Source organism: Hyaena hyaena, unplaced genomic scaffold (assembly GCF_003009895.1).
Source record: "Hyaena hyaena isolate Hyena2069 unplaced genomic scaffold, ASM300989v1 scaffold_241, whole genome shotgun sequence".
NCBI classification, from domain to species: Eukaryota; Metazoa; Chordata; class Mammalia; order Carnivora; family Hyaenidae; genus Hyaena; species Hyaena hyaena.
In genome coordinates this window covers 1,637,510-1,664,629 of record NW_024080875.1, presented here as the reverse complement: position 1 = coordinate 1,664,629, position 27,120 = coordinate 1,637,510, and the positions used below count along the sequence as shown (strand labels likewise).

General features: G+C 36.1%; 1 protein-coding gene across 1 annotated transcript in view; it reads left to right on the top strand.

Annotated features, from left to right (window-relative positions):
- The window catches only part of MTREX (Mtr4 exosome RNA helicase), a 102,488-nt gene that overhangs the window by 73,576 nt on the left and 1,792 nt on the right, over positions 1-27,120 (top strand). The window contains exons 20-26 of the mRNA XM_039244533.1: positions 6,077-6,187; positions 7,425-7,613; positions 9,728-9,891; positions 15,042-15,147; positions 18,296-18,352; positions 19,457-19,619; positions 27,000-27,104. Coding sequence (XP_039100464.1) covers positions 6,077-6,187; positions 7,425-7,613; positions 9,728-9,891; positions 15,042-15,147; positions 18,296-18,352; positions 19,457-19,619; positions 27,000-27,104 — 895 coding nt within the window. The remainder of the gene's footprint in view (positions 1-6,076; positions 6,188-7,424; positions 7,614-9,727; positions 9,892-15,041; positions 15,148-18,295; positions 18,353-19,456; positions 19,620-26,999; positions 27,105-27,120) is intronic.

Sequence of the window (27,120 nt, the reverse complement as noted above, 5' to 3'; positions counted from 1 at the left end):
GACTTGAATGCCTGTTTCCTTCCCCAGGTTAAGGAAGTTCTTAGCCATAATTTGTTCAAGGAAACCTTCTGCCACCTTACTCTGCTCTTCTTCTGGGACTCTAATGATAGGGATATTGTTTTGTTTTATAGAATCACTAAGTTCCGTATGTCTCCCCTTGTGGTCTAATAGTTTTCTTTACCTCTTATTTATTAGCTTTATTGTTTTCCATAATTTTGTCTTCTTTATCACCTATTCTCTCCTGTGCTTTTTCAGTCTTTATGGTGATTGTATCCAGTCAGTTTTGCATCTCAGTTACAGCATTTTTAATTTCAGCATGAGTAGTTTATCTGTCTTTCTTGTCTGCTGGAAGAGTTTCTCTGGTGTCTTCTATGCTTTTTTAATCCCAGCTAGTAGTTGTATGACTGTTGCTCTAAATTCTTTTCAAATACACTGCTTATATCTGTTTTGAGCAAGTCCCTGGCTGTGATTTCTTCTTCACCTTTCTTTTAGGGGAATTCTCCGTTTTGTCATTTTGGCTAAGTTTCTGTCTTTTGCATGTTTTGAAAACTTGTTATGTTTCTTGCACCTGAAAGTTATGATATATTTAAAAGGAGTCATACGCTGTTTAGGACCTGGCATTTCAGGAAGTGTTTCTGGTGTATGCTGTGTGCACTCTCTTGTTTCATTTTGGCTGCTGTATCCCACTGGTCAGTCTTCTGCAGAGCTCCTCCTTGGTTGCAGTGGAAAGTGTTTGGACCTTTAACTATGTGTGCTTTAATTTTTTTGTCATAATCATGGAAAAAAGGGGGTGGCATGATCCAAAAAAAAAAAAGAGAGAGAGAGAGAAAAGGAAAGAGAACAAAAGAGGTGCTAAAAAAAATAAGGCTGATTCCAATGAAAAAGAAAGTGAAAAAACCGAAAAAGGAAACTAAAAAAATAAACTGTGAGCCTGAGTCCAAAAGAAAAAAAAAAAATAAAAGATAAAACTGGTCCTGTTTCCACCTGAACTGCAAGTGTTACTTTGAAGCATGCAGTTTTCAGTACATTTGGTGCATGTGGGTGCTGGCTATGCTGGTCTTTTCGAGGAGAGGCCCACTGTGCTGGATCAGAGTCATTCTTACCCCAGTAAATAAGCAGTTGTCAGGCACAGGGTGGACAGGGTTTGGTGTGAGTCCTGCCTCCACTAGGGGCTGCTGTGCAGTTCTCTAAAGTCCCACCATACTGGTACTGGGGGCGAAAATGGCACTACTCCAGTCTCATCCCCACCGTTCAGGCATCCCTCACAGTATGGCCAGGGCAGTCAGCTTGTCCTGTGCCACAATTATCCTATGTTTTTTCTTTGGTGAATGGCTGGGATTCAAAACTCAAACTCTAAAAGGATCTGGCCCCATGCAGACCGCCCCTGTCCTCCAGAATAGAGCCTCTCCACACTGCGTCCGATGTCCTTTGTCCCAGAAAAACATTCCTACACCTGTGCCATGTGCATGTAGCACCCCTAAAAGGAGCGTTAAGGTTATATCCCCTCTGGGTGCACCTCTTTGCCCTGCTACTAAAGGGCCTTTGGCACCTGCACGGTCCTGGAGAGGCTAAATATACCCTCTTCCAAAAGTAGCCCAGGAAGGGCAATGTGCGCCTGAGATCTTGATGCCATGCTATGCACTCCGGAGCCAGCTCTTTCCTCCCTAGGAGTAGACACCACAGCTCTGCCTTAGGCAAAGTCATAAACTTCCAAAACCTCCAAGTTAGAGCTCCAAACACTTTGCAAAAACAAAAACAAAACAACAACCTTCGACACTCACTACTTCTCACTCCCCAGTCCGTAGTCCAGAGAGGTTTTCCTCTTGTGCAAACCCAGCTTCCTCTTGTTTCTGTCTGCAGAAAGTGTTCCCTGCCCTTTGCAGCATCCCTGTTTTTCTCTCCCCCAGTTGACTTCCACAAACCTTCCACCTGGTACCCTTTCTCCCTCCAGCTGTGGAGATCCTTCTGCCAGTCCACAGATGGATTTCCTGAGATGTTCCAAGTGATCTGGCCTCAGTACAACTGTCTCCCTCCTTCTACTCTCTTAGCTCCTCCACCCTCATTTGCTTATCTTAAAAGGGGAAAGTGATTTGTGGCAAACTTGCAAAGATTTGAAAGGTCTGTTCCTACTCTTCGTATTGTAACAAGTTTGCAGTAATTTCCCATAGGATTATTTGAATTTATATAAACCAATATTGTGTAATGATGAACCTGAATTTTAAGTTACTTTATAAGATCATTAGAGTTAGAGAGTTGGATAAACTATTCTAATCCAAATATTATATGTTTTTACATCTCTTTGTGTGTAGAAATTTATCATTTTCTGGCAACTGTTCTTTGGTTTTTAAGCATTTAACTTCTCATTTATAGACTTAAGTCTTAGGAACTTCCTTGTACTTAAAGGAGACATTTCTAGGAGTGACTGTATAGTGTTTTGTCATTAATGTGAGAGCTGACCATTTTGGGGTAGAGCGTATTATAGGAAATTGCATTAGAAATTGAGCATTTTGGGGGCACCTAGGTGGCTCAGTTGGTTGAGTGCTGAGTTTGGCTCAGATCGTGATTTCACAGTTCATGGGTTCAAGCCCTATGTTGGGCTCTATACAGCCTAGAGCCTGGAGCCTGATTTGGATTCTTTGTCTCCATCTCTCTCTTCCCCTCCCCTGCTTGTGCTGTCTATGTCTCTCAAAAATAAATAAACATTAAAAAAAATTAATGGTTGCCTGGGTGGCTCAGTCAGTTAAGCACCCGACTTCAGCTCAAGTCATGATCTCCAAGACCTCGAGCCCTGCAACAGGCTCTGTGCTAACAGTTTGGAGCCTGGAGGCTGCTTCATATTCTGTGTCTCTGTCTGTCTCTGCCCCTCCCCTGCTCATGCTCTGTCTCTGTCACGCTCTTAAAAATAAATAACCATTTAAAAACTTTTTGTTTTTAATAAAAAGAAATTGAGCAGTTTCCTTCTTGCTTCTGAATCAAGTCTTCACTAAATGGCGTATGCCCCCCCCCAAGGAAATACTCAAATACTTATGCTTGATATGAATTCAATTTCAAGTACACAAAGTATATACTTTCTTTCTAAAGCCAAGTGAACTGTTTTGTTGTTTTCTGACATTTTGAATTAGTACATACATGTTAGTGTTCACTTTCCATTGACAGTGCATCCAGGATTTGCATTGGTCACAAACTGCTGTTTCAGTAGCCAGTTCAGTCCTCATAATGTCTTATTTAAACATGAAATTGACATTTTGAGAATAAAATAATTATATTAAAGGATTACAATCAAGGGAAAGTAAGCATCCACAAATCCATACTGAGGTAGGTAGATCGGCAGGTAGGTAGATAGGTAGGTAAAATATAGAAGGAATACGTATGTTAGAAAAGGCACCATTAGGCAACTACCACAAATTACTGTCTCAGTCAAGAATAATCCATAGATTCTAAAACTAGTGAGTTAAAAGTTTAAATGAGGAATGGGATATTTACAAAGTAATGAATCTCCCCATAAATTTCTTATTAATTGTAAAGGGCAAATGCATTCTCTTACAGTAGAGAATGCTAGAGATAACCACTTGAATGTAGTCATAAAAAATGGGGCGCCTGGGTGGCTCAGTCGATTAAGCATCTGATTTCACCTCAGGCCATGATCTCATGGTTCGTGGGTTCGAGCCCCGCATCAGACTCTGTGCTGACAGCCAGCTCAGACCCTGTATTCTGTATTCAGCTTCAGATTCTGTATCTCCCTCTCTCTCTCTGACCCTCCCCTGCTCATGCTGTCTCTCTCTCTCTCTCCCTCTCAGAAATAAAACATTAAAAAAATTTTTTTTAAATGTAGTCATAAAAATTAATATCACCAGTAATGTTGATCATTGGACAGGAAGAACAAAAAACATCATTTCTGCCAAAACTTCATATCCTCAATCTCATGATTCCTCATAATGAGACAAACCCAAATTTAGAGGCATTCATAAAATAATTAGCCTATTCAAAAGTGTCAGTGTCCTGAGCAACACAAAACAAAACAAAACCCATCTTCTCTGTTCCACATTAAAGTAAAATAAGGAATTATTACAACTAAACATAATTCATCATCCTAATTTGGATACGTGGAGTGGTGGGAGAGAAGAAGTATGCTATAAAGATCATTATTGGAGAAGTAGATGAAATATTAGTATGGATTATAGATTAGATAATATTGTATCAACATTAAATTTCCTCCTTTAATACTTGTACTATGGATGTGGTATGTGTGTGGGGAGATAGAGGATAAAGCAAATGGGGCAAATGTGAATAATTGGTGAATCTGAATAAAGGTTTATGGGAACTCTGTTCATTCTTGTAACTTTTCCAAAAGTTTGAAATTATATAAAAATGTCAATTCCATAAAAACAAAGTAGGCAGTATTCTAGATTTTAAAAAGCTAAATGCAAGAGACCTGACAGCTAAATGCAAGAAATGATCCATGGCTGGATCCTAGATCTACAAGTGGTGGTAGTATCGGGGTACCTGGGTGGCTCAGTCAGTTAAGTGTTCAACTCAGTTTGGGCTCAGGTCATGATCTCTCTGTTCCATGAGTTCGAGCATTGCATCAGGCTCCACAGTAGTCCTGCTGACTCTGCTTGAGATTCATTCTCTCTCTCTCTCTCAAAAACATAAACTTAAAAAAAATAAAACTGGTGGTAGTTATCTATAAAGGGCATTAGTGAGTCAGTTGAGGAAACTTGAATATGAACTGTATGTTAGATTATATTGTTAAAATTTTATGATATAATGGGGCAATGTAGGAGAATGTGCTTATTCTTAGAAGATACATGATGAAATATTTGCTGGTGAGGTAAAGTGACATGTTACTTAATTTAAATTAATTTTAAATGGTTAAAATAGGAGAAAAAAGGAAGGCAGAATAAAAAACACTCCCTTCCCCCAAACCCCAAAGTCTTAATTAAAAAGAGGAAAAGCATATATGGCAAACTATTAACAGTTGGAAAGTTGAGAAAATACAAAAGACAGTTTGTTGTATTATTATTTTGGCCATTTTCAAGTAAGTTGTATTTTTCTGCTTTAAACAATACATACTTTCTCCATTTTTGTCTTTCTTTTATCTTTGGTATTTGAATATGATGTTTGCTCTTTTAGCTTTTACACTAAATATTTTCTAAAGGTGCTCAAGCACTATTTTAAAATACTTTACATGCATTGCTTCATTTAATTCTCGAATAGTTTAGTGAGATAGACACAGTTTCATCTCCATTTCTAAAATGGGAAGAATGAAGCCTAAAAAATTTAGGAGACTTCCTCAAAGTCTCAAAACTAGCAGAGAACTGAATCAAAATCCAGGTAGCCTTGAGTCTAGAAACTGCTCAACTGCCCTACCATTTTGTTCATTAAAACACTGTGAATATATTTGTTACAAGGAAGCCAATGACAGTTGCTTTTTTAGTAGTGATCAGAGTAAAGGTAGCTTTTGAGAACAATACACTGATGGATTTGGAAAGTGTTAGTTTCGCAGTGTACAGACAACGTCTAAATTTAAAGGCAGTGTACTTAAAGGAAGCAAAATGGTGTACTTCATGGTGAGGAAAAGGTATTCTTGTCTGGAGAAAGCATGAAAGAAAGTTTGAAGATCGGTGATTCTTGAATATTATTCTAATGGAGTTTGCTGTTTTCTGTGGTTGAAATACTTTTTATCATCTCTTCATTCCAACCCATTTAGAGCTTACATGTATCCTACTCAGCCATCTAAAGCTAAGCAGGAGTCTTTCCTTCCTTTGTGGTGCTATCATATTTTAAGCTATTCAGTAATTGCCAATAGTGGGTAAAGTGTGGATTCTGTGCTGAGGGAAGAACTTATTTTTAGGTACCATTTATTTGCCTGTTATTTGGAGGGTTGAATTAGTTTTTACTTTTGAAATACAGTTACTGATAAGATACGAGCTTCTACAGTGATTTTTACCTACTTAGTCATATATACCATAAGTTGTAAATGCAGCTTTATTTTAAGGATTCAAGCTAAATTTGGGAAATGGCAGAATTTGAAAATGTTCAGTTTTAATTAAATTCTGTAACTTTTTCTTGGTAGGTTGTTCCAGTTTTGGTACACCTGCTGTCTGCTATCAGCAGTGTTAGGCTTTACATTCCTAAAGACCTTCGACCAGTGGATAATAGACAGAGTGTTTTAAAATCAATACAGGTACACATATTAATTTTATAAATTTAAATATAAATTTTATGTAAAAATAAAATTTATAACAAGGCAGTTTAAATGCTTTAAAATATATTGCTTTCTTTAAAAAAAAAACAAACTATAAACACTGACAGTAGTGGAAGTTTATGATTTTTTTTTTCCTTGTCCACTCCGTGAATATATCAAAAGTGAGAAGTAAAGGAGAATTCACAAAGGAAAACCTGGCTACTATTTTATGCAAAATATGTTTTGCTTTATTTGTTGAGTAAAAGTAATTAGACTGTTAAAAATTTAATGTATATGAGCACTGGGTATTATATGGAAACGAACTTGACAATAAACTATTAAAAACACTTTTATGTATAAAATTATGTGCCAGGACTTTTAACCATTTTTTAGTTTTATTTTCAATAAGAAAAATATGGCATTCTAGAAATTTAATTTTGAGTAGGGGAAGAACAAGGAGTTTTGTTAGTTATTTGGTTAACAAATATTTGGATTATCATTTATTGTGCGGCAGAGGCTCTGTACTAGAATTTGAGATAACAGATAAATAGGATGCTTTCATTGTAGAGCAGGAACATTCAGGCTATTTTCCTAGGCAGGCTTACTGAATTGAATAATTCTCTTGATAGAGTTTTAGAATTTTTAATTTTAATCCCCAACTCACCAAACTCTATTTTACATTTAGGGCCTATCCCAAGACCTATCCCCAGCCTACAATGAGCTGTCCCTTCTCTGAATTCAGATGTTTGTTTAACAGTTAAATCATGTTACACACAGACATAGACACAAAATAAATGTTAGGAATCTGGACCCTTTAAAGTTTATGTCTTTCAACTCAGTAGTGTCCCTCAACAACCCCCAAAGAATCATACCCAAGGAAATAATGAGAAAAATGAAAACTGTTTACATTTGGGTTGTTTAATATAGGATTATTTATGGCAATGAAAGGTTACAACAACCTAAATGTATAATGTGTTTATCAACAAGTTGTACCACACTCAGAACTATTCAGCTCTAAATACTAAAATTATTAATAAATTTAACACATTCCTGCATCAGTAAATCATGGTATGATTCCAGAAGAGTTTTCAAAACCAAATGCAATGGAAAAGCGCAGTCCAGTTTAAGTGCATTTCTCTGTGTGTTTGTTCACAGAAAAACATAGAAGGAAATATTTATTTAGTCTTAAATAATTGTCTTTAAAATTAAAAAAATTATTTTTAATTTTTTGTTTCAGGAAGTTCAGAAGCGTTTTCCTGATGGTGTTCCTTTATTAGATCCTATTGATGATATGGGCATTCAAGATCAAGGGCTAAAAAAAGTTATCCAGAAAGTAGAGGCTTTTGAACATAGAATGTATTCTCATCCACTTCACAATGATCCAAATTTGGAAACGGTGTATACGCTTTGTGAAAAAAAAGCACAGGTATGGCAGAAACTTAGTTTGTATCATAACATTTCTACTAAAATATAGTTATTTCACTAAGTAGATGAATATTTGTTTTCTATTTTCTTTTCCTATTGGTTTCATCACCTAACACAGGGAAATGTCTACCTATCTTTTAAGGAGACCATCAACTCTTATAAGCAAGACAAGATGAAGATCATTTTATTATAATTTGGTATAATTATGTTATAATTTGGTATTCTAATTTGGTTTTTCTTCACAGTTTTTTTTATGTAATATAATTCATGTATTGTAATATTTACCCTTTTAAAGCATACATTTTAGTGGTTTGTAGTATATTTACAGATAACTGCAAGAGCATTTCCATCACCCCAAAAAGAAATCTCATACCAATTAGCAGTCACTGTATATTTCCCCTATCTTCCAACTCCCGGCAATTACAAATCTCCTTTCTGCCTCTATTTGCTTATCCTAGAGATTTCACATAAGTAAATTCCTACAATATGTGGCCTTTTGGTCTGCTTTCTCCACTTAGCATAATCTTCAAAGTTCATCCATGTTGTCATGAATTAGTCTTTATTCCTTTTTATGGCTGAAAAATATTCCATTGTGTGGCTATACCACATTTTGTTTAACGAATCAACAAATGGTAGACATTTGTGGTTTTTCCACTTTTTGGCTGTTTTGAGTAATTTTGCCACCAACATTTATGTACAGGTTTTATGTGGATATATTTTCATTTCTCCTGGGTGGAAATGGGTAGAATTGCTGGGTCATACAGCAAGTCTATGTTTAACCTTTTGAGAAACTGCCGACTTTTTCCCTAAGTGGCTATACAGCTTTACATTCTTACCAGCAGTTTATGAAAGCTCTTAATTTCTCTGTTCTCACCAACACTTGTTATTGTCTGTGTTTTTGATTATAGCCTTCTTAGTGGTATAAAGTTGTAATAGCTCAGCTTTTAGGGTAATTAGCTGTAGTCTGTAACCAGAAATGCTTAATCATTGTGGATAATGAATTTAGGAAAAGCTTTTGAAGTCAAGACATTCCTTTCCACTACATACTTCTCTTCAACTAGAATCTTTTGTACTATAGAAATGTTTCTTCCTCCTTTAAACTTCAACTCCTTGCCTTTTCAGCTGTTATTGCAGGCCACTTTTATCACATTGGTCTTCCTGTTTCACAAACTATTATTTTAAGCTCTTTAGGATCAGGCATTTCATTTTGGCTTACTTGTACTCTCCCATATCCCAAAGGATCTCTTTATGAAATAGATATCTAGTATTTATTGAACAGGTGTGTGAATGGAAACTTCTTGGCTTAACAGAATAGTATGTTTTACAACAGTCTTTCTAGGTTTCTGATAATCTTGTCACCATTTGAAAGTATGCAGTATTTACCGATTAACTGAATTTAAAACTTTAAAACTCATCTACTCTGAAGGATGACCTAAAAATACATTTTTCCTTTTAAAATGTAGAATAAAGACCAATTCTCTTTGCTAAAGCCATTTCCAACTTTGGCAGTTTTATGATAGAATTATAAGGCAAAGAGAAAGGAACACCTTTCAGGACATCATGGGGGAAATACTAGTAACCAAGAAATAAGATTCACATGCATTCTCTTTCCTGTTCACAAAGCTACCCCCTTATTTTCTAAAGGTGAAAAGCTGGAGCTGATCCTGCTTTAGAAGCATGATTATTAGTCAAATCTTGTCTTGGTAAAGCCTGTTCTAACCCACTGCTGACTTTTTTTTACCTTCAACAGGTTATCTTATCTAGCTGCTGGCTGTCCTACTTTGCTTCTAGACTTTCCTCCTTGCTCCTTATTTAAGCAAGAACCATACTCTGTTCCCCAACTTCTTGAACTTCATCAACTCCTAAATCTCCCTAATTTGCCTTAAATTTTTCAAATGGATGTTTTATATTTCCACACATTTAACATTTCTATAACTATTTAATAACTACAGATGTATCATTCCTTTTTTGTAATATCCTAGGTTAAGTATGTAAGAAGCTCCAGGTGTCCTTGTAAGGTATCCTTATAAAAGATTTTTTTATTTCACTACATGAGTAAATTTTATTTTACTTTGTTTACTTTATTGAACTTCCTTTATATTTTATATGCCTTAGATTGCAATAGACATTAAATCTGCAAAACGAGAACTAAAGAAAGCAAGAACTGTCCTCCAAATGGATGAGCTCAAATGCCGCAAACGTGTTTTAAGGAGATTGGGATTTGCTACTTCTTCTGATGTCATAGAGATGAAAGGACGAGTGGCTTGTGAGATAAGCAGGTAAAACCTGATAATTCTAAAAAACTGATTTTAAAATGAGATAGTGTTTTTTGTGTGAGGGCTATAACTCTTTTGGAAAAAGAGCTTTTTTAAATAAAAATTTGTAAAATACCTTCCATAGTAAATGCAGGTTTATTTTTTTTAATGTGCCTCTTTTTTTTTTTTTTTTTATTAAGTTCATTTATTTATTTTGAGAGGGAGAGAGAAATCCTAAGCAGGGTCTGTGCTGACAAAACATGCAGAGCCTGATGCAGGGCTTGAATCCACAAGCCATGAAATCATGACCTGATCCAAAACCAAGAATCATATGCTTAACCGACTGAACAACTCAGACACCCCAGTAAATGCAGTTTTTGATGATGAAATTGAGGAATTAGAAAATAATTAAATTAGAGAAATTAGAAAAAGAATTTTTAAAAAAATTTCTTGGGTTCACCTGGGTGGCTCAGTCGGTTAAGTGTCCAATTCTTGATTTCAGCTCAGGTCAAGATCTCATGTTTCCACACTGATAGTGTGGAGCCTGCTTGGGATTCTCTCTCTCCCTCTCTCTATGCCCCTCCCCTGCTCATGCTTTCTTCTCTCTCTCTTTCTCTCTCTCTCAAAGTAAATAAATAAAAAAAATTTCTTCTACCCAACTATTTAAAAAAATTGTGTTGTTTATTTATTTTTGAGAGACAGAACATGAAGTGGACAGGAGCAGAGAAAGAGGGAGACAGAGAATCTGAGGCAGGCTCCAGCACAAAGCTTTCAACAAGAGCCTGACTCATGGCTTGAATCCACGAACAATGAGATCATGATGCCCCCTGTCCCCATTCTATTTAATACAAATGCAGTTAGCATATTAATGTAATCCTTTTTTCTTTTTGTTAATGCATCCTGGATTTTTACATAATTGTAATCTTAGTTTATACATAGTTTTGTATACTGAATTCTTTTTACAATTAGGAATATTTTCCCACCTTAAACTTTAGTGTAATAACCATATCCTTTTATATGTATTAGAGATGTTATTAAAGTTTTGAGCTAACAAACAGGGAATTACAGCATAGCATATTATAGGTCACAGCATAAAACTGGATATAAGATATGTATTTTGGTGATCTTTTTTGCCATACTACAAATGTCCTTAAAACCAAATGACTTGAGGGGCGCCTGGGTGGCTTAGTCGGTTAAGCGTCCGAGTTTCGCTTAGGTCATGATCTCGCGGTTCGTGGGTTCGAGCCCCGAGTCGGGCTCTGTGCTGACTGCCAGCTCAGAGCCTGGAACCTGTTTCAGTCTATGACTCCCTCTCTCTCTGACCCTCCCCTGCTCACGCTGTCTCTCTCTCTCTCTCTCTCCTAGAAATAAATAAAACATTAAAAAAAAAAAAAAAACCAAATGACTTGAAACTGTAGCAGTCATTTCATTGTCTCTAGTGGTTTCTCTGTGTCAGAAACTCTAGAAGGGCCTATTGAACTATTCTGGTTCAAGGTCCCATGTGATTTCCATTAGCCTGAAGATATATCTTATTTTGTCCATGGTTAACAACCATTATTCTTACTGAGTTCATAAAAAATGTTTTTGAAATAGTTTCTTGTGTATTCACCATGGCTCTAATGGATGGTGCCAGAGAATTATAGGCCTTGTATATAGTTTCAGACATTTCTGCAGAAGGCTTATTCATACTGTTCTTATTGATCATTTAGTTCAGATGTCCCCTTATGTCTACAGGGGACAGCCAGGAGGATACTGTTGTAAACCAGAACAATTCCTGGCCACCAGAAGGGGGCAGCAACTACCCAGCCCCAATTAGTTATTATAGAATAATGTGTTACCAGATTTTTCAATTTAGAAAAGCCCAAAATCCAGATTTTTGGGTGAAATGAAATTCCTTGTTTTTTTAAGTGTTCACAAGCTAATTCAGAATTTTTTAGTCACTGTGTGAGCCAAATATATCAGTGGTTCAAGTTAGATTTGGCACGTTGGCATATAGTTTTCCTTAAACCTGCTATTCTACTTTGTTATTAAAGAATTGTAGTCGCCATAAGGTTAATAATTTACCCAGGACTAAAGCTTGACCACAGCACTGGTCTACTAATTCATATGCCAAAATTAATGTTATTGGAATTATTTCTTTGTAACATTATATAGAATTTAACAATTAACATAGAAATTAATTTCTTTTAGGTATCTGTAGCTGGATTTACTCTTGGGAGAATGGTATTGGTTTTATTCTAAAATAGATTATTTAGAGAGATAGAGGTAACAATATCACATATGAAAGTATGTTACCTTTCCCCCAGTATTTGCTTCTCCCTCTGCTCTGTCTTGCTGAATAAGACCCAGCCTCTAAAGGCAAAAATTTGGGAGCTAGATTTCTCTTCCTACTCTCTGTCTTCCCATCTTCTTGAGTTTTTCCTCTTCATCTGTGCCATTTATTTTGGCTTTTCCCACTGACTGCTAGTGTGCCTTCATTATTTCTTGCTAAAGTACTATAGAAGTCCTCGTTTTTGTTGCCTTCTATGTTGAGTGCCTCTATAACCCATCCTTTATACTGCTTTCAGTGTATTCTTTCAAAAGCACAAACCCTGTCATGTCATTCTTATGGTAAAAGTTTGTCAGTTATCCCCTAATGCTTGTAGAAAAAATTCCATAATTTACTGTCTTGTTGCCCCTCCTCTCTAGCCATAACCCACACATATTTCTTTGTCTTAGCATGACCTTTCCCTCACTCCCACCTCAAATCCTGCTAATTCCTACATATTTTTCCTAGACATTACGAAACTTGCTGTGAATTTCTCCAGTCTTATTTTGAGCCCCTCACCTTTTTTTTTTTTTTTTTTTTTACATAGTTGCCTGTATGGCCTGTTAGAAACTCTCCTGTGATCTAGTAATCTTTCTTGTCTGCCTTAGTAGTGTGTATATAGTAATAGGTAGTTCCCTAAAGTAGTCTTGCCTTATTTGTATTGTCCTCTTTGTTTGACTTAACTCTCTTTTTACCATCAGGAGTCCAAATTTGATTTCTGACTGTATTTTTGAATAGTTAAAATTATTTATAAAGATTGATAGAGACTTTGTCCTTTTTTAGAAGTCAGAAAGTGAAGTTTGCTTGTTTATTTTTAAGTAGAGTTAATACCCGGGGTGCCTGGATGGCTTAGCCATTAAGCATCCCCCTTCAGCTCAGGTCACGATCCTGCATCAGGCTCTATACTGACAGGTTGGACTAGAGCTTGCCTCAGACTCTGTGTCTCCTCCTCTGTCTTCCCCTCCTCCACTCACACTTTCTCACTCTTAGAAGTGAATGAACATTAAAAAATATTTTTTTTAATAAAAATAAGAGTTAACACTCTCACAGTTACTGTTTTATAAATGTAACATACTTTGAGGAACCTTGATTATAGAATTCTAGAATCACTGTAGGCTTCTGTAGCTTCCATTGAACACAGTTGAAAATTTATCATTTTTTGTTTTCCACCCATGATGTCAAAGAGATAACAAGAAAGATATTTTGCAATTATCAGACAGATCAGAAAACACAGTGATGATAGTGAAATTAATCATATAAGCAAAACCTTAGACTGTAGGTAAGTTCTCAAACTCAAGAATCAATAAGGGAATAACAAATCTCTAAGGACAGAAAGAAAAAACTAAGATTCTTATTTTACTTTTCTTTCTGCTCAAGAAAGAGTTATGTAATGTTTTCTGCAAAGATCTTGGATCATCCCCTTCTGCTAGAAGGATTTAAAACAAATAGTCTTTGCTCTTTTATGATTTGTTTGCTAAATTGTGTTTGGTGTGGTTTTTAAGTGGTCAAATTCCGAAGACAGTTGTAAATACAAGGAAATTGTGAAGAAAAAGTTGAAGAGATAAAAAAGATTTGTTGGATTATTCTAATCTTTTTTTTTAAATGGTTATTTATTTTTGAGAGAGAGACAAAGCGCGAGCAGAGGAGGAGTAGAAAGAGAGAGGGAGACACAAAATCCAAACCAGGCTCCAAGTCATCAGCATAGAGCCTGACACAGGACTCGAACTCACGAACCATGAGAGTGACATGAGCCAAAGTTGGATGCTTAACCGACTGAGCCACCCAGGCACCCCAGTTATTCTAATCTTTATAATAAAAACCTGAATATGAAAAAGTTGGACAATAATTATGCAGCAAAGAGGATAGCCTTCCTCTCTTCAACAGAATTACAACTTGTCAGAATTTTTAAAAATAGAATATTCTGATGTTTCAAAAGAGGAACCAAAAATAATGATAAGCTAGAACCTTTAAAAGAGATGTATTTAAAATCTGCAGTCAGTAGTATATTTTTGATAATGTACAGTACAGGAAAAAAAACAAAACTGATGATGAGCTAGTACCAATTAGGGATGTATTTGAAATTTGGAATTGTATATACTACATGGATGTACTCCAGATTTGTGGATCACAGTTGATGAGCAGCAATTTGTAGCATTTAAAGACCATTGCCCATCTGGGTTATACATGTTCTCAACATTGGGAGACTGGAATAAAATATGTGTCTACTATGGGTACATTAATTAAGATTTCTAATGAAGTTGTTTTTTATTATCCCTTTGTGTTATAAATTATTTGTTAAATTACTTAAAAACACTTAAATGGATCCCTGGACCCAGAGGGAAAATGCTCATGACTCTTTTTCTCGTTATACTGAGAATTAGGAAATACAGTCATTTCAGTAAATGTTTGCATTTTGGTATTTGCTAGAATGGGATTTTTACATGGAATTCCCATTTTAGATTTATTATTGATATGTTGATAAAATAAAGAACTGCCATTTTCTTAAATAAATTTTTGTCATTCCTCATTGAATACTTATCATGGTGAAATAATAGGCTTTATTTAAAAACTTGTTACATTTTGGGGTACCTGGCTTAGTCAGTTAAATGTCCAACTCTTGATATTGGCTCTTCTCATGAGCTCATTGTTTGTGAAACTGAGCCCTCTTTCGGACTCTAAGCTGACAGCTAGGAGCCTGTTTGGAATTCCCTTTCTCCCTTTCTCCCTCTCTCCATCTTTCTCTCTCTCGCTCAGAATAAACAAACATTTAAGAAAAACCTTGTTACATTTTAAGCATGTATGTATACATATGTGTATTTTTATATTATGACATTTAGAATGTATTCTCTTTTTTATGGTGATCTAGTGCTGATGAGCTCCTCCTAACTGAGATGATGTTTAATGGCCTTTTCAATGATCTGTCTGCAGAACAGGCAACGGCACTACTAAGCTGCTTCGTGTTTCAAGAGAATGTGAGTTAATAGATTTAACACACCTTATTTACTAATTCATACATCCTGTAACTTAATAGTTATGGATATTTTTAATTATGAAACTATTTCCTGTTTACATGTGGGCAATGGTAATTAGAAATCAACACTTCTTGGGGAGCCTGTGTACCTGGATCAGTTAAGTGTCCAACTTTGGCTCTGAGGGTCATGATCTCATAGTTTGTGTCTTTGAGCCCTCATCAGGCTCTCTGCTATTACAGCAGAGCCCACTTCAGATTTTCTGTCCCTCTCTCTGCCCCTCCCCTGCTCATTCTCTTTCCCTCTCTCTCAAAAATAAACATAAAAACAAATAAAATTTAATTAAAAAATCACTACTCCAAAAGAAATATAGTAAGAGAGTATTAAAAGTTTTTTTTAATGTTTATTTTTGAGACAGAGAGAGACAGAGCACGAGCTGGGGAGGGGCAGAGAGAGAGGGACACACAGAATCTGAAACAGGCTCCAGGCTCTTAGCTGTCAGCGCAGAGCCTGATGCGGGGCTCGAACCCTCGGACCGTCGCAAGATCATGACCTGGGCGGAAGTCAGACGCTTAACCGATTGAGCCACCCAGGTACCCCAAGAGTATTAAAGAATTAAACACATGTTATCAGAAAAGAAAGTGAAATAGGTTTTTATTTCTAGATAGTCATTAATCAAATTCTAAGTTTTAAATTTGTGGGGCACCTGGGTGGCCAGTCAGTTAAGCATCCGTCTTCAGCTCAGGTCATGATCTCACTGTTTGTGAGTTCAAGTTCCATGTTGGCTCTGTGCTAACAGCTCAGAGCCTGGAGCCTGCTTTGGATGCTGTGTCTTCCTCTCTCTCTGTCCCTCCCCTGCTCACGTGCGTGCGTGCTCTCTCTCTCTCTCTCTTTCCCTCTTTCGAGAAAATTTTTTTTAAAAAATTAAAATAAATTTGTTCTATAACCCAGTGCATTGTTTGAAGACCTGGTCTAGTCACAGATAATCTTGGAAACAAAGATGAATGAATGAAAATAAAAGGAGGCAAAGAGTGAAAATGAAAGGGGAGGTTAAATTAATATCTCCCCTCCCAATAACGGAGAACAAATTTGAAATAGCTGATCCTCCTAGAGGCTAAAAGTCTCATAGGTAATGTTTCAGGTAGTGGCTCTAGGATTCTGATTGCTGGTTTAGCAAGGATTTTTCCCTTTCAGCAGCTCTTAAAAATTAAAAACAAGTGTTAAATGGCATGAACACAAATCAGTTTTGTACTTTATTCCAAAAGCTAATACAATTTGGGGGTTTTTTTTGTTTTTTTTTTAATGTTTTTTTTTGAGAGAGAGACAGAGTGCAAGCAGAGGAGGGAAAGGGAGACACAGAATCTGAAGCAGGCTTCAGATGTGTTCTTTCTAAAACTGTGTCCCTACATTTTTTATATTAAAAGTAATTTAAAGATTAAATACAATCTTTGTAATATAAATAGCAACTAATTATAAATATATATTAAGCCCTTGCTGTGTGCAGTGCCCAGATCTAGGCACTAGAGATACAGCAGTAATTTTTGCTTCCATGATATTTATATGCTAGTAAATGAAGGTAAACAAGAAAAAAAAATACAGATTCTGTCAAATGATGATGAAGGTTTTGGAGGAATGTGAAACAGAGGAGGCAGATAGAAATCATGGTGATAGGGTTACCATTTTAAATAAGGTGATTAGTAAAGCCCTCACCAGTGGAGTGAAATTTGAATTGAGACTTAAAGGAGAGATGAAGGAGTAAATTGTGCATATATTCTGTGGGAAATCACACTTAGCTAACTTATGTCGGGACCAGTACCTTCTACTTATAATGACCATAGAGGCAGTAGTCAATAACTGTTAATCAATCAATCATGGACACAATATAAAAGATGGTAAGCAGTCTTGAGTTCACTGTTAGACTGAGATGTTGAGTACATTTTGGCCATTTTGTTTTCTTATCATTCACTTTTTTTTTTTTTTTAAGTTTATTCATTTATTCTGAGAGAGAGAACATGCAAGCAGGTGAAGAGAAGAGAGAGAGGGAGAGAATCCTAAGCATGCTCTGCACCACCAATGCCAAGCCCAGTGCAGGGGCTTGAACTCACAAACCATGACATCATGACCTGAGCCAAAGTCTGATGCTTAACCTACTGAGCCAGTCAAGGCACCCCATTCATCATTTTTTTTAATCTGGAAAGGAATAATCTATAGAACCTAGTTTATAATAATACATATGGCATGCAATACATAATAATACATAAGGCATGCAAAACAAAACCAGTGATAGAAATACTGATGCTTAAAGTAAAAGCATAACTATTACAAGGAAACTATAAAACTATAATAGTTTTTTTAAAAAATTACATATAATTTAAATCCTGTCTCATATATATATATATATATATATATATATATACACACACACACCATTCTTGTAATAATTTTACTTTTCTGTGAGGCTGCCTTTATCACATTTTGTTCACAAATAATATCTTTATTCTAATCACACGGCTATAGGTTTTCAGGATCTCACCTTTTATTTCTCTTTGACAGGGTAGGAAACCAACACACAGAATTCACACCACTTGTACAAGTTCATTAGTCCAGTTTGTAATAGGCATGAAACTCCTATTATCCTGACTGAAAACAAGTGGTAAACTTTTTGTTAGTGGGAAGGCAATATTAAGAACACTACAACTCAGGCTAAACTTTTAACTATCCCATACTTGGTTAGAGAGCTAGATGGGTAAAATAAAAATTGAGGGCCTACTTACTTTATCCCAAATTTTCGGTTTCCAGAGTGCGAGTTTCCTAGAAGCCCAAAACTATTTCAAATTCCAACCATGATAAAATTGCTTATAATAACTTTGATGTAATTAAACTACTGTGCATGTTTATGTTTGCTCTCCCTCCTTTCCATTTGTGGCCACAGAAAATAGTAAATTTTAAATTTAGCCGTGTAATATTTTCCTCTGAAACATAATAACATAATTTAGGTTGAAAGATTGCTTACATCAACTGAAACTAAATGCTAATAACTGAGGTCTTATAATTTGATATTGATGGATATCATGAAAGCTCTGTTTTCTTTGTTATAGCAGGAAGTATATACTGCATTTTAAACTTTGTTTTTATCCTTTTTATTTCATAGTCAAGTGAGATGCCTAAATTAACCGAGCAGTTAGCAGGACCACTTCGTCAAATGCAGGTGGGAATTTTTTGAACTGCATATTTTATGAATAGACTATGTAAAATAAACATTTTTCGTAGCCTGATCTTAGTATTTATCATTCCAGAGACCACTTCCTTCAGGATTAATGTTACTTGATGTTAGTCTTGTCATTTAATGCTATTAAACATTCTCCCCCACCAGCGTAATAAATTTTATGGAGTTGCCGTGAGTGCACATTTAACACGGAATAATGTAGATAGGCCAAATCAGCACCTCCATGCCTGCATTGTTTTCCTTGGTGTTAAGAACAGCAGATTTAGTTAGCTTAATGTTTTTGTATTGTTTTTCCATTCTAGTTTACAACAAAGTTTTAAAATATGTTTATTTCAGAAATTAATTATCCCCGGGTCTTCAAAACTACAGTAGCTTATAGTAATTGTGTGTTTTGTTTTCTGGTGATAAACTGTTTTTATCTTTGTTTTCAACATCAGACAGACAGGAAAAGATGAACTATATGACACTGCAAAAGAGGAAAAGTGAATAACAAAACCTCTTCAGTAGAACATTTAACATCTCTTGTTACTAAGAAATTTAAACTTCCAGAACCAGGAAACTTGATAAAGGACTTGGTGTTTTAACCTTTTATGTTACCCAGGAGGGAAAAAATGAATCTAAGTTTCTCATTATAGGGAAAACATAAAATTGAGATTTATATTTTTTAAAGCATTGTTGGGGAAAAGCATTTTTTGCCATAGGATTTGTATTTTTCTACATCCGTTTTGTTATTGATGTCTTTGGGGGGGTTTGGTTGTTAATAAAATACTTAGAGATTATTTAATACTACTGTTGAATGATTTTACTGAAGAGTTTGATTTTTTTAAATATAGAAAAGGTATAACTGGGTGAAAAACACATTTTTCTTAATTACTTCAGATGTAATGGGAAAATTTTATTATTTGACACTTAGCAGTGGAAAAGGGACTGTAGCTTCTTAAAAGCACAGAATATCCAGATTGTGGGCATATTAACCTCTGAAGAAAAAGGGACCTTGTAGAATTCTGGCTTTGGAAACCTGAAGAAAAAAAATATATGGGAGGTCAGAGGAAGAAATATTAAGTAAATCTTCTTCTATCTTCAAAGGAATGTGCTAAAAGAATTGCAAAAGTTTCAGCAGAAGCCAAATTGGAAATTGATGAGGAGACTTATCTAAGCTCATTCAAACCTCACTTAATGGATGTAGTATATACCTGGGCAACTGGAGCTACATTTGCTCATATCTGCAAAATGACAGATGTCTTTGAAGGTATGTTTAAATCCTATATACATACATTTCTCTTTTTTTTAAATACTTATTTGAGAGAGAGAGAGGGAGCACGAGCGTGAGATGACAGAGAATCTGAAGTGGACTCTGTGCTAACAGTAGAGAGCCCAGTGCAGGGTTCAGACTCACAAACTGTGAGATCATGACGTGAGCCAAAGTCAGATGCTTAACTGACTGAGCCACCCAGGCACCCGCCCCTACATATATTCCTTTGATAGGAAATACGTACTCAGGATGGCAGTGTTTTAACTAAACAAGAATAATATTTTACTTTTTATTTTTTGAAAGAGAGAAAATCTTAAACAGGCTCCATGTTTAGCTCGATCTCATGAACACAAGATAATGACCTGAGCTGAAATCAAGAGTCAGACTAGCTTAACAGACTGAGCCACCCAGGCACCCCAGCAAGAATAATGTTTTTAATTTTTGATAATAAAATGGAATGGTAATGCCATCACAGACAAACAGATGATCCTACTAAGTCATATTTGTGTGATTTTGTTTTGTCTTTTTACTCTTTGGTTTTATTTGCTTGGCAGTAACCTAAAGGTTTGCTGTATTAATTCCACTAAAAGAGCTGAAAATGCCATCTATCATTGCATTTCTGATAACAAACTTGGCCTCAGTCAGATATTACTTCAGCATGGATCAGATTAATAGGCAGAATTTTAAAAGACTGAAGAATAATTGTTATTCAACTGAACAGAAATTTTAAATGAAAAAATGGCAGAGGGAATACAAAAGAAATCATAATTACAAGAAGCAAAAAAACCCCACAGTATTTAAAGACCGGTTTAGAAATGTTTTATTCATTTCAAAAATACTGGCTTATGTAGATATTTATATTGGTGAATGGTATTTATCAAATTAGAGATTTACATTAAACTTTTTAAAAATGAAAGTAAATGAGCTTGCAATTCATAAGATTATTATATACTATTTTAAATGCTATTGTTTTTTAACTATTTTTAAGAGAAATATATTTTGGCATATCCAATATTATATGCTTTTTAACTGGTCTTATTGAAGACTCTTAATCAGTGAATCATTGATTTTTATGATGCATAGGTCAAATATCTCTGTAACAGAATGTTAAAATTTTCATCTGTGAGCCTTTACTACATTGAACTTCATGGGTTTTAAGTTTTAAAATGTTGGAATTTATAGTTTTTTTTTATTACTGTGTCCTGTTACATGGTGTCATAAAGTTTATTTCTAAGCCTCCATTAAATGATCATTTGGTAATGTGGCTCCAGAATCTTGCTCTGAGTACTGCATTCTGTCACTGTAGCCATTATTATTTATTAAGTGACTGTTGTGTGCCAGGCATTGTGCCAATAATAAGCACTTTATATAATTTATATCTAATCACCAAAATGGTAACTGAGGGTAGATAACTATTTCTACTTTGTGCAAGGAAACTAAGTTTTTTATTTTTAATGATTTTTTTTTTTTTCGTTTTTTTAGTTTATTTTTGAGAAAGAGAGACAGAACATGAGCAGGGGAGGGGCAGAGAGAGAGGGAGACACAGAATCAAGGAGGCTCCAGGCTCTGAGCTAGCTGTCAGCACATGCACCTAAATGCCCGGAACCTGAGTTTTTAAAAAGTAATTTTCCAAAGGTCATGGAGGTCTGGTATATTATGGCACTAGGATTTAAACCTCTGCCTCTGTGATTACATTTCACTTGGCAGTTTATAACTTCATCTAAGCAGCATAATGCCTTATCCTTGATTTTCAGATGTAGAGATTTCTTAAAACCTAACCTAGATTGTACCATCTCCATCCACTGACACAATTCATGCTTGTAAGAATGGTAAGAAGGTATTTATAACAGTTCATGGTAGGTAACAGTAGCCGAGGATGTGAGAAGAGGGAAGCATGACACTCCCTCCACTTGTGAACATTGCTTAATACACAGGAAACTTGGTAGGTGTATGACAGTTTGTACGGTGTAAAGGTGCCATACAGCACCGCCACTCTTTAGTCTGGCTTCTTTTTGGAACATAAGAATGAAACTAATGACTGTTTTTTGCCTAGATAATTCCCAGCTACTAAGCCCATTATTTATAGAATATCTGCTTCTCTGGAAAGTCAGACACAGTGACATAATAGTGGTTCATAGGTGAGAGTAGTTTGTTTTGTTTGAAGAAAAATCAAGAGGCAACAGACCTGCAAGTCTGGGGAGTCCTATAACATTTTGGATTATTTTTCTGTTCTTTGTTCTGAAATGGAAGAATTATCCCAATATTGGAGATCTGAAACTGCTAACATTGAAGACAGTTTGTCTTCCAGAGCATACCCGCATTCTTGAAATCTATTTTGCCCCTTTTCAATTCCTATTTGTACATCACAGTTTGTGTGAGATATCTAAGTTTGAAAATCTGTGGAATTCAGTTTTTAACTATAACTTGAAGTTGGGTCTGACATCAGTGTAATCTTCATGTTTTCTGGTCTGGATGCCATTATATCAGTTATACTTTTTCTTTTTAAAATTGGGATAGGCTGTATATTAACTCTTAAAAATAAAATGTAAGTAAATAGCAAAAAAAAAATAACAGAACCTTGATTTACTTACTGTGTTTCCCCTCCTCCCCACTCCCTTTTTTTTTCACCCTGCTGTTGTTTAGTTCTTCCACTTCAGAATGGCCATTCTCTCATCTTGTTGTTGTACATGCTTTATATGATTAGGAAAATAACTGTAACCCGAGTTCTAGCCCATAGTACATTGTGTCTTGTATGGGCAGAAAATGATCATGTTGGAACTTTAAAATGCACTTTGCTCAAAACATAGTTGTTACTAGTTAAGATCCCTAATTTTATTTTTATATGGAAAAAAAAGGTGTCTGATCCTTTCATGTCATCTCACCAGTAGTTTTAATTATTTTTCAAACATTAACTGGCACAAGTTAACATTGTAATGAATGAATATCATGTGTTTCGAGGGATGCCTAATGCGAGAGAGAAGCTTACTTACACTGTGATTCAGTTGAAGAAATTTGAAGACTTCGTATAAATATTTCCTTTGTTATCACCCTGAAAACAAAATGATAGAATGTGATTTTTTTCTTATATCTGTCGAACTAAATTGGAAGAGCAGTTTAAAACCGTATATGTAGGGGCTAAAGTCTAGAGTTTGAGTCTACTACTCCATGTAATAGATCCATTGTAAGCTTTCAGAGCCCTTAAATTTTGTCTATATAAAAACTCTTTACTGTGCTTGAAAGACTTGATTTTTATTTACTTTGTCACAGGAGGTTTCCTAATGACGTCCTATCACTTGAACATGTTTATTTCTGCCTGCCACAAGTTTTTAAAACAAATTCTGTGTAGTGCATTCACATACTCTGCCTCCACTACCTGCTCTTCTCAAAATGCCTTTCCAGTGGCATAGTTTGACCCTTCCCTAGGTCAGGGTACATCACTCTCATTAGGGACTTTCCAGTTGGTTTGTTCTTAGAAATACTTTTGCTAATAATAATCGAGCGACTATTTATTAATGTGTGTCATGTCTGTTTCACTTCTGGCAAAATCTTAGTACTGAATTACTTAGAAATTAGTATTTGTTTCTTAGGCATGTGGTGAATAATTACTGAGACCCTAATGGAAATCAGGTACTGTGCATGGTGCATTGTGAGCAGCAGTCACCACCCTCCATAAAGGGTTTGGTCTGAGCTACAATCCAGTGGTAAATAGTTGTAGGAAAATACACTTATGATCCTGACCTCTGGTCAGACTCATTAAAACCACCTACATGGGAGTATGAAATCAGATTCAGAACATGAACGGTGGGGAACCACTTAGTGGAATACCAGAAAGCTGGAGGTAGAAATACTGGTTAGAGAAAGGTGTTACTTTCCATCTTCCATGCGAATCATACCGTTTTGTTCAAGAACCAGATGAACCTGATTACAAAATTGTCTTTTAAAGCATTTGTGCCCAAATGTCCATCAGTTGTATAAAAAGGAATGAAGGGGCGCCTGGGTGGCTCAGTCAGTTAAGCATCCGACTTCGGCTCGGGTCATGATCTCACAGTTCGTGGGTTCGAGCCCCGCGTCTGGCTCTGTGCTGACAGCCAGCTCAGAGCCTGGAGCCTGTTTCAGATTCTGTGATTCCCTTTCTCCCTGACTCTCCCCTGCTCATGTGGTCTCTCTCTCTCTCAGAAATAAATAAAAAACATTAAAAAAAAAAAAAAAAAAGAATGAAGTACTGAATAATGCTAAAATGTGGATGAACTTTGAACGCCTTAAGGTTCTAGGTAAAAGCAGGCAGACAGAGGCAACTATTGTATAATTCCACTTACATGAAATGTCCAGAATAGGCAAATGTATAAAGACAGGAAGTAGATCAATGGCTGCCATGGGCCAGGGTCTAGAGTAGGAAGTAAAATTGACTTCTGACTAATCAGGTTTTTTTAATTGTGACAAAATATAAATAAATTCACCATTTTAAATGTCCAATTCAGTGTCACTGACCTTTGAATTTTAAACTCAGGTTTACGTCACCATTCCAGAAAGAACTTAACATTTAGATTATAATTCACATAACATAAAATCCACCCTCTTATTAAGAGTATTATTTAGCAGTTTTTAATGAATTCAGAGCTGTACAACCATAATCACAATCTATTTTTAGAATATTTTTACCACCCACAAAGAAGTCACTCCTCACTTGCTTATAATACAGTCCCTCATGTAGTAAATGGCACAGCCAAAATGTAATCTTTGGTCATTCCACTTCCAGAGATGGGTAGACCTAGGGTGTCAAGTGTCTGCTGCATCTCTCCCCGCTGCTCTGTTGGGGACATGTGTTGTCTCATTTTGTTGAAATTACTACAAATTACCAGTGACTTTCTAATTCCCAAAATCAGAAAACAGACCCATTTATCTGACTAGATCCTACTTGCCAGTTTTTACTGCTTACTGTTTCTAGATACACATTAGAAATATCTGTCTGAAGTGCAAACTATTAACTCTAAGTCCTTTTATTTTACTCCTTGTAACACTGAAATAATTAATCATGAGTTTCTAGAAACTCATTGATGGTAAATTCTTTGGTACTACCTGGCAATGAAAATTTTTACAGACATGAAGAACTTTACATTAAGGCCTAAGAAACTTAGAAAATATTGTTTTTCTTAATTATTTTAAATATGTTAACTAAATTTTAAATTGAAATTTTCTAAAGTAATGCAGATTAATTATAGAAAGTTTAGAAAAAGTATCACTTCTGTGATCTTTGGTATAATTTCTCCATCATTTACTCCTAGCTCTGACTTTGGTCACATTGTTTTTAACTTCTCTTTCTCCCCTTTTCCTTCTTTGTAAAATAAGGATAATGACAGTGCTGGTCTTGTGGAATTGTAAATGTCAAACAAGAAGATTTACATAAAATTCACATTGCAGACCTGCCATGGAATAAGTGCTCAGAATCCAGTAAAGTCCCTTGCAGGGTGCTAAATGACTTTGACAGCATTGTGTAGTAGAAATAGGCTGTACTTGAGAGGTTGAGTTCTTTCCCCCCGAACTCCATGAACCTTTTAATGAGAGGACAGAAAAAGCTATGGACTTAATTTTGGTAAAGGGCTTTGTCATGACATATTCCTTTACAGTTTTGCCCATGTCAAAGAATTTGTATCTCTCGTATCTCAAGTGATGCAGTACAGAGTTAGGTAGCGCAAGCCCTTTGCTTAAATAGTATTTACTATTGTTACATACCTTAGAAATGAGAAAGGGAAATGAGAGTGGAGTGAGGGTACATCACAGAGTTAATTGCTTAGTGGCAGAATCGAGGCTAGATTCTCCATCTAGTCTTCTTTCCTCTAATTCCTAATGCCTCAGCTCAGTCCTTTGAACCAAGTCTAAAGTAGATGAACATCCCACATATATATATAGGAGTTGGAAGGGTATTATCCCCAGTTGTCTTCACGGGTAACCTGTGTGGTCATCTTCATTACCAGTGTCATCCCACAAAACTCCGAGAATGTGCAATAGCATCGTTGTATTTTCATTGTTCTGGCCCATAGGTGGCTTTGGGGTGGGGGGTGGGGGTTAGAAAAGCGTAACTGAACAGTGAGTATATTTCAAGGACTTGATAAAGGCTGATGAATTATTTCATTGTTACAAGGAGTAAAATAAAAGGACTTAAAGGGGCGCCTGGGTGGCTTAGTCGGTTAAGCGTCCGACTTTCGCTTAGGTCATGATCTCGCGGTTCGTGGGTTCGAGCCCCGCGTCAGGCTCTGTGCTGACTGCCAGCTCAGAGCCTGGAGCCTGTTTCAGTCTGTGACTCCCTCTCTCTCTGACCCTCCCCTGCTCACGCTGTCTCTCTCTCCTAGAAAAAAAAAAAAAAAGTTTAAAAAAAAAAAGACTTAAAATAGTTTGCACGTCAGACAGATATTCCTAATGTGTATGAGACATTAACAATAAACTCCCAAGAGTTGTAAACTTAGCCAAGTAGCTCACTGAGAAAAGATCCCAGGCCCCTCCTTGCTGAAGTGTGACAGAAGTGAAAGGATGTTTACAGCTTTAGCTTTCATACGAACACTTGTCTCAGGGAGTCACATACAATGGGAGGAGGCGTATCTCCTCTTCTGTGTTCCCTTGAGGCACACTGTGAAGAAAGCACTGATGAACGTCTAAGGACAGGAAGAATAAATGCACCTTTAAAATGACAGGTCTGATCACGTTATTACTCCACCACTTAAAAATCTCTGCATTCTCGGGGCACCTGGGTGATGCAGTTGGTTAAGCATCTGATGCTTGATCTCAGCCTCACATTTTGTGAGTTTGAGTCCCACTTCGGGCTCTGTGCTGATGGTACAGAGACTACTTGGGATTCTGTCTCTCCTTCTCTCTGCCCTTCCTCTGTCCTCTTCTCTGCCAAAATAAACTTTTAAAAAATCTCTTCATTCTCTTTACAGGATGGTATCCAGATACCTCAGTAGCAGGTCCTTGAGTAGCTGTAGTTTATCAGACTTCTCTGCATTGCATCAGTGGTCTTCCCTTGTGGCTCTGTGACAGAGACTTCCTCATTCTTAATGGCCCTTGGTTATGTGTTATCTTTGCTGGCCTTCATGCAAAGTTGCTCTCTGCCCTGCTCCCAGGGCATTTTGTTTATTTCTAAATAAGAGCAAATGTCAGGACATCGTAAGTCCACGACTGACTAGCATTAGTCAGAAATGGGAAATTGAACGTTTTGTATCCTTCCTAGTGCCAGTCAAGTTTGCTACCTGATTTACTGGTTGGGAAGTCCCTGCAAGTACTATTAGTTCATCATCCTATGTTCTCCTGTCTGGCCTCTTAACAAAAGTTCTACTGTTTTGGTTATTTCCATTTTATAAGTAATTTGTTTCCTTTTCTTTATAGGCAGCATAATTCGTTGTATGAGGCGCCTGGAAGAACTGCTTAGACAGATGTGTCAAGCAGCAAAAGCCATTGGAAACACTGAGCTGGAAAACAAATTTGCAGAAGGTCAGTATCTAGTCTG